Below are 7357 nucleotides of genomic sequence, written 5' to 3'. Positions count from 1 at the left end.
AGCCGAAGCTGTCTCTTTCTGCAGGACCTTCGGCGACGAAGCATGGTCCCAACAGTCCATTTCCACCAGCACAAGTCAACTTGAAATATGTTGTGGTGGCAGTGGAGTACTTTTCTAAGTGGATTGAGGCAAAGCGCTTAGCTACAATAACTTCGGCCACAGTACAGAAATTCTTCTGGCAGAATATTGTTTGTCGCTTCGGCGTGCCGAAGGCTATCACCGTTGATAACAGAACTCAGTTCAATGCTGAAACATTCAAAACCTTTTGTAACCAGATTGGTACAAAAATACACTTCGCATTAGTGAGGCATCCGGAGTCAAATGGACTGGTAGAAAGAGCAAACGAAATTATAATAACAAGAATAATGAAGTCAATTTTCAACCAACCCAAAGGAAAGTGGACAAACGAATTAATAAAGGTGATGTGGAACCACAACACTGTTGTATCAAGGTCAACATGATTTACCCCGTTCAAGCTTCTGTTTGGTGACGAAGCAATAACACTGGAAGAAGCAATACAAAACTTAAAATTGAATAAAAATTTAAACAAATATACATGACCTTTAACAAGCAACATTCTCAACATGACAAAAATACATGTCTACATGTCTCAACATGAAAACAAATACATGACAACAAATACATGTCTGCTTTTGGCATTAAGCCTTTTGCCTTTTGATTCTAATCCGATCTGAGTGTAGTGTTGAGCACTTGAGCTAGCGCTATAGTAGCTGTGTTTAAATTTTTTAGTCAATGATAGTAGAATCATGTTCATCCTGGGGCGCGGCGGAGCTCAGCGCAGAGCAGGGCAGAGCTGACGCAGGACACAGCATAGGGAACCAGGAAGGGAGGATCAGGGAGGAACATGGCACAGCACAGGGAGCCAGGGGCGCGGCGGCAGCGTGGGTGGCTTGCCTGCGGATGAGGATGACAGCGCGGGTGGCTGGCTGGCTGCAGGTTGCGGGTGGTTGCCGGGGATTGAGGGGATGGCCGGATGGGAAATTAGGGATTAGGGTGGTTTGGTGCTTTGGTGGGATGAATGTTGCTTTGGTGGGCTGGCGCCTGGGCTCAATGGACAATGGTGGGCTGGTGATTTGTTCATTAGTGTCCATGTGTGGGCCGACAATAATGGACTAATGGTTAATTTCGGATATCCAACGGATTACCCGCGGGTGAGATTTAATATCCAAATCCATGTCCACTTTATCTCGGATCGGATACGGGTCTAACCCGCAGGTCAAAAAACATATCCATATCCTGATCCGTCGGGTCGGATATCCGACGGATATCCAAATCCACAGATTAAATTGCCATCCCAACTCACCTGGATATGTAATATCCTCAATTTTGTTGCATCAGAGTAAAGGTGTTTAAGTTAAACCAACAGCAAAATCGGTACGTAGAGTCGGGTCCCAAATTCTCATAAAAATCTACTAAACATGTAGAGAAAGTAACTTCATATCAGAAATTCAACTAATGGAATTACTAGTTGACTGTGATAGAATAAGGAGGGTGTTTGGTTCATTTAGTCACCCTCCTAAATTTTAAGGACTAAACTTTAGTCCCTAGAGATTATATTAGAAAGACCTATTTTTAATCACACTATTTGGTATTTTAGGGTCTAAAAGTCACTAAAGTTTATAAGGTTGGAACCAAACACCCCTAAGTCTTGTGCTTAGCTTAGATTTTAGCTTCTAGTCAAGCAGCAGTTGGTGCATATGTCAGCACCTTATCATCTATCTTATCTAGATTAGCATCTACTTTAGTAGTTAGAAACTTAGAATATGCTGAAGCTTTCTTGGTTTTTAAGTTTGCTACTTCTATATGTATCCAATTCTGGCATGGTTTATGTAGTGGCTTGATGAAATAGAAAATTTGTCCCAAAACCTATGTCTATCTCTAACAAACAGCTACCACTATTAAAAAAACTCGGTCAGGGAGAGAAAGACTGCCATCCCGGTATTATATTAAGAAAAGACCAAAACATGGTCCCGACCGAGAAAACCCCCGAACTCTGGTCCCCTATCACTAACAGATCAATCAACTGTCCACTCTGCAACGGCCTAGCCGAAGGATGGCGCGTAGGATATCGATCCTCGAAAGTGGGCGGGGCACAACGAGGGGATTTTTTTAACCAAACCCAAAATTCGTCCTCGAGGAGGATCGAACCCGGAACCTGAAGGTGTTAGTCGAAAGCCTTAACCATTACGCTAGAGGCCCTTTCGCAACAGCTGCCACTATTAATAGGTACAACCAAAAAATATATTTTTAACTGATAGGTGTGTGATATGTAACTTGGGCCCAGGCATGCAAGGCTATCTCCAACAAAGTGTGTATATAAACGTGCAAAACACTGTTTTACACTGTAGACAGCTCTGTTTATAGAGTGGAGTTTGAAATAGGTAGTAGGATAGAGGGTGGGATATGGAGACTGCTAGAGATGGCCGTAAGCCCGTAACAACACTGCTGCCACCTTCACATGTATCCAGTTCATAATTCAAGTCATGTAATATGACGACAGCACAAACCATTTGCTGGAGGACATGAGGATTCATGCCCAACAAGAGAAAATCCTTCCAAATACTTAAATGGAAATCGTTGCCAGTTTAGCATTCAATCTATTATATTCTATTCTCTACTTCCGGTTAACCCCTCCCAAGTGACTACTGGCCCCAAAGTGATTGCAATGAATTACCAGCATCACAAATGGCTTTGTAAAGCAACTCCAATAGGAGCCTTAAACATAGAAACAAATTAAAATATAGGGCCTAAACAAAAAAGGAGAGCTCCAACAGGAGCCCCATTTCAATAAAATTTGTCTAAACGTTTTGGGGCCCAACTTGAAGGGTAGGATATTTGAGACACAGAGAAGCGTGGCCCTATACCGTTTGCGCTCTTCTCAACCTCCACGAATATTTCAGGCTTCTTCTCCGCCGCCAACATCTGCTCCCGATCCGCCACCACTCGACAGTCCCGTTCCCATCTCGTACTCGTTCCCATATGTGCCGTCGAAGGCCCCGATCCCTCTCCATCCCTCCGCCTCCTCTGGTCCGTCTTCTTGCTCCTTTCCTGATCTGCTACGTGGCATCATTCAGAGAGGGAAAGCCAGGGGCTGCCAGGCCAGGGGATCCTACACTGGTGAGCGCGGGAGCTCCTTGAACTGGATGAGTCTCGGTCTCGGGTCCAAGACATGGTAGCTGATACCTCCCTAGAAACATGAAGACAAAAACATGTATTCTCCACTGTCATAAAATTCCCTCTCACACATGTACGATGTTTGCAATACTAGTAAGGAAAATAGCAGTAGTAGAACTGCTTTCATATTGCACTACCAAGATAAAAATCTATGGAACATCACTTCCCTAAAAATCTATACAAAGTATTTTATATGTTTGCAATTCAATAGGTTTGCAAAAACTGAAACTCTGCTGTTCACTGAGTAGGTTTGCAATGTGAATTGGTTAAAGCCCATGCTGAGCATAATTCTATCATTGGTTAAAGCCTAGTGCTTAATATTCTGAAACTCTGAATCTGTGAGCAATTCATTTGTTATGCAATTGTTTAGCTCATACAATTATTCAGTTCATTGGACTTCATATACAATTATTCAGTTCATTTGACTTCATTCATTTGTTATGCAGCACAATGTCACCTGGTTACTTAACAATACATTTGCGCTCTCAGCCTACTTTTTGTCGTGCCACCTGATCTCCTGCTCTCGTACCAACAATCATAATGGTCTGCTTCTTGATTAGTTATAGATTCTTCAAAATCCTGGTCTTCAATAGGATGCTGCTGCTGCTTTGGTGTGCCTGATCTCTGCACCTCTTTGAAAAAAGACAGTACAATTCTATCTGTGTTGGACTCGACAGAGATGGAATATTGGTGGCAAGTTGCACAGTGATGAAAAAGACATCAGCCTATATGCTTCTATGAAGCATTGAACAGGCCACTGTACACATATGTGATGAGGGGGGAAAAAGGAGATCGCAAAGGATGCAGCCAATGTTACAACAATAGTAACCTGCATCAAATCAGTAATACAGTTGCAAGCACACTCCGATGAGGAGAGCAATGTGGTAGGTCATAATGCATCATCGGTCGTCTAGGTCTGCAGCATCAGCCATCTCTCTCAAGGTTCCTGCACGATCCAGACATTCCCTGTCGGCTCTTGGTCTCCAGTATATTGAGGCTAGTTCAGGACAGGAAAAGGAAAAGAACAAGCCGGGCATGGGAGTAGCGACGACGGGCGACGGATGGCGTCAAATGACCGAAATCCTGCAGCAGTTGCAACCTACACACGGTTTAAGGCTCACTGTTTGGAGTCTATCCTTCAATTTGGGCCTAAACAAATTGACTTGAGTAGCAGTAGCTAAATCAAAATATAAGGCCCAATTATAGAACTCATGATTGGAGTTGTTCTAATGCATTTCGGTTTCCACCACTCAGACTGATTACCACACAACATACATAGAAAGGAAAGAATGTGCTTAGTTTCAGCAGGCCTCACCCCTCCAATCCAGGAACAGCAGCACGAGAAGCCGAGGCAGCAGCTACTCCGCCTCGATGATCTTCTTGGGCTCTGCGAACCAGAGAAGAAGCAGCCATATAGACCTATCGATCATGCCGATCAAAGGGTAAGACGAGGCATGAAGGGATTCGGACCGTGTAACTCGGGCGGTCGGGCATCTTTGCCCCAACCCACGCCGCGTGTAGCCTCTAGGTACTGGTCCACGAGGTGGCGGCACTTCTGGTGGTGGTTGATCCCCTCGATGCGGTAGCACCAGCGGAGGCGCTCCCGGATGATCTTGGCGGTCTCGATCTGGATCCACTTCTCCCGCACCAGGTGTTCCCGGTACTCCAGCATAGCCACCGGGTCCGCATATGGGTTCTTCGGGTCGAAGTTATCCGGTGGCTGCTCATCGAACTCAACCTTTGCCTTGCGCACCATCTTCTCCGATCGCGGCCGGCGGCCGCACGGTCTTCCGATTGGGTGGGGGTGGGGGTGGGGGTGTGGGATTGGTGTGGTCCGCTCGGTCGGATGGGAGACGGAGCTGATGGGTCGATGAGTTAATTATGCGAACCAGGCCTGTGGGCTGTTAGTCGGCCCAACAGAATGAAGCGTAGGTGGGCCAAGAGACAAGCTTCTGTCGCCGACTCACTGTTTCCCGAAGTCTGCACTCTGCAGGCGGAAACGCCAGTTCAGCCACGTGGAGAGGGCAGATCCGAGAAGAGCCGGCGCGATGAGCTCGCCGGCGAGGTCGACCATCTCGGCCGCCGAAGACGTCGCTGATTCCATCGACGCGCTCTACCGCAAGGACGAGGCCCTGGCTGGTGATACGCCCCTCTATCTCTCTCTCCCTTTTGCAAGCGGTGCCAGGTGAATGCCTCAGAGAGTCAGAGTGACTGACCGATTGGTTGGCCTTGCAGAACTCAAGTCTGAGGTGATGGAGGCGCTGCAGAGGGAGGTGAGGTCTCTCGACGAAGACAACTGGATGTTCGCCGCACCGCGGTCCCGCATCAACCTCGTCTCCAGGCCTGGTAAGAAGGGGAACACAAAAATAGCAACAGATGGTTTTCTGATCAGTTTTTTTTAAATCTGTCTATATGGCCTGAGTTTAATGCTTCTGTTCCTGATGAATGAGCTGTGTACATTCCTTATACGATTGCGACCGATTTTATTTGTACCCCATTGGGGGGCATGTGTTTATCAGGTGCTTACCTGCCCAAGCAAAACGGGAAGCTCTCAGAGTTGGGGCAAGCATCCAAGAAAACAAGGAACTTCTAGGGTGTACATGCTTGTGCTTGCAAGAAGCCTGGTCCATGACTCCATGATGGTAGTGAAGGCTGTAGCATCAAGGATGATTTGTTCATGTTTCAAATCAATCTGGTTGCTTCCTGCTAATTCAATTTCAGACACATGTAAGGATTTTTCAAGTGATTGTGACTTCAATGTCATGGTATTGTTTATGACTTGTGCCTTTCCTATCTTCTACAAACTCAACCTGCCTAGTTTTTCTTACATTCATGATCCATCCTTTTCTTTCTGAACAGATATGCATGATTGCCACTTTAGTTGGAGACAGCAAATACATCGATAATTATTGAACAAAGTTATGTTGTCTTTAGTTCTTATGATCACTGGTATTAGAATACCTTTAATTCGGTTGTAAGTTGAAAAGCTTGCAAATTAAAATTCATATCTTAACATAAAAATGTTAGAACATAGATATGTTCTTTTTCTGAGCTGTCTTTTTGTATGGCACTGTCCCATGCCTCATATTAAACTGTATTATTTAGTGATCTTAATTACTTACTCTTAGCCTACCGTCTGTAACCGGAAGGTCCCGGATTCGGGCCCCAGCCTCTGCATGTTATGCGGGTAAGGCTTGGTACTTAAAGATACCTTTTCCTAGGCCCTACACAGTGCGGGAAGCCTACGGCACTGGGTACGCCTTTTAATGACTTACTCTTCCATTGTACGTACCTTAACAACGACAAGTGTTCATATATACAAGAATTTCGTTACCAAAATCTTCTGTTAGCCATTTTGAACTTTACAATGAATTATGAATGTGAAGTGTCTTAAGGTTTTGGTAGTGCTTTGTACATTGTTTCTCAAAATTGTTTTGCTTTATCGGCAAATCTTATATGTTCTGCAGTGAAATCATGGCACTTGACTAATAGATCAGCCTGTATGATAATCCTGGTGTTTCCTATTATTTTTCTTTTCTTTTGTCAAATGTAAATGCACACTGCCATACACGAATGCATATGAACAATGGGAAAGCTGTGAAGATGATGTGAATGGTGTAACAGTAGTCAGTAGGGTCTGCGATTCAGCTTTCTTATAGAGGCCATGCTGGCTTTGCACCAGTTATTTCTTCCAGAGAAGTGTTCCCTGTCAGTTTAACACTGAAGAATGATGCTTCGACTTGTGCTTGAATTTGACTTCATGTGTGCATTTTCCATCATGGGGAGAGTAGTGGTGAAAGTAGTTGAAAAGTTAGCAGCCATACCACCTTTTTTTGTGTAATGTAGTAGTCACACATTTGAGGCATTGACTGATGACATAAATTTGTTTGAAGTAATTACACATTCACACATATAATTGCAGTCGAATGTTTCTGTGGTCTACTGGTTGCTCTTGTTTGACTACCCATATGACAATGTCTTTAGTCAGATATTATGGTTACCTTTTGGGTTTGGCATGCATACAGTGCCAAATTGGTGCTTTGACTTTGCATTAGAATGTGCAGGTTCTATATCTATTATGTTACATGCTCTTTATCGCCGAGCAGTTGGTAACACTAAACAAGAAGCAAACAAAACAAAACAAAGCAATACTTTAAAGGCT

At 44.4% G+C, this 7357-nt stretch overlaps 2 protein-coding genes across 6 annotated transcripts; one reads left to right on the top strand and one right to left on the bottom strand.

Moving 5' to 3' along the window:
- Nucleotides 1-2571: 2571 nt before the first annotated feature.
- LOC100276847 (NADH dehydrogenase [ubiquinone] 1 beta subcomplex subunit 10-A) lies at nucleotides 2572-5046 on the bottom strand. Of its 5 annotated transcripts, none has more exons than XM_008672567.4 (3): nucleotides 4666-5046; nucleotides 4511-4582; nucleotides 2572-3208 (listed from the first exon to the last, which is right to left on the bottom strand). In XM_008672567.4, the coding sequence occupies exons 1-2, from the start codon at nucleotides 4949-4951 to the stop codon at nucleotides 4554-4556; spliced, it is 315 nt and encodes a 104-aa protein (XP_008670789.1). In that variant the 5' UTR covers nucleotides 4952-5046; the 3' UTR covers nucleotides 2572-3208; nucleotides 4511-4553. The 5 variants fall into 5 exon arrangements, with proteins under 5 accessions (XP_008670789.1, XP_008670794.1, NP_001402931.1 ...); XM_008672572.3 differs by having other exon boundaries at nucleotides 2582-4294; nucleotides 4666-5041; XM_008672581.3 differs by lacking the exon at nucleotides 2572-3208 and adding an exon at nucleotides 3593-4141 and having other exon boundaries at nucleotides 4666-5041.
- Nucleotides 5047-5143: 97 nt separating this feature from the next.
- On the top strand, nucleotides 5144-6049 carry LOC100277622 (uncharacterized). The gene is made up of 3 exons (NM_001151134.2): nucleotides 5144-5334; nucleotides 5431-5541; nucleotides 5715-6049. Exons 1-3 carry the CDS (start codon nucleotides 5244-5246, stop codon nucleotides 5786-5788), a joined length of 276 nt encoding a protein of 91 aa, NP_001144606.1. The 5' UTR covers nucleotides 5144-5243; the 3' UTR covers nucleotides 5789-6049.
- Nucleotides 6050-7357: the final 1308 nt, after the last annotated feature.

Source organism: Zea mays, chromosome 1 (genome assembly GCF_902167145.1).
Source record: "Zea mays cultivar B73 chromosome 1, Zm-B73-REFERENCE-NAM-5.0, whole genome shotgun sequence".
In the NCBI taxonomy this organism is placed as follows: Eukaryota; Viridiplantae; Streptophyta; class Magnoliopsida; order Poales; family Poaceae; genus Zea; species Zea mays.
The sequence above is the reverse complement of the archived record's forward strand: the minus strand, read 5'-3'. Positions and strand labels throughout refer to the sequence as shown.

What these genes read in the sequence shown, in the direction of transcription:
- LOC100276847 (NM_001416002.1), bottom strand. Translation starts at nt 4,951, where the DNA reads ATGGTGCGCAAGGCAAAGGTTGAGTTCGATGAGCAGCCACCGGATAAC. An exon ending in CCGACCGCCCGAGTTACACG is followed by an intron (nt 3,209 to 4,665) that starts GTCCGAATCCCT and finishes TCATGTTTCTAG; the next exon opens with GGAGGTATCAGCTACCATGT.
- LOC100277622 (NM_001151134.2), top strand. Translation starts at nt 5,244, where the DNA reads ATGAGCTCGCCGGCGAGGTCGACCATCTCGGCCGCCGAAGACGTCGCT. An exon ending in CAAGGACGAGGCCCTGGCTG is followed by an intron (nt 5,335 to 5,430) that starts GTGATACGCCCC and finishes TTGGCCTTGCAG; the next exon opens with AACTCAAGTCTGAGGTGATG. An exon ending in CAACCTCGTCTCCAGGCCTG is followed by an intron (nt 5,542 to 5,714) that starts GTAAGAAGGGGA and finishes TGTGTTTATCAG; the next exon opens with GTGCTTACCTGCCCAAGCAA.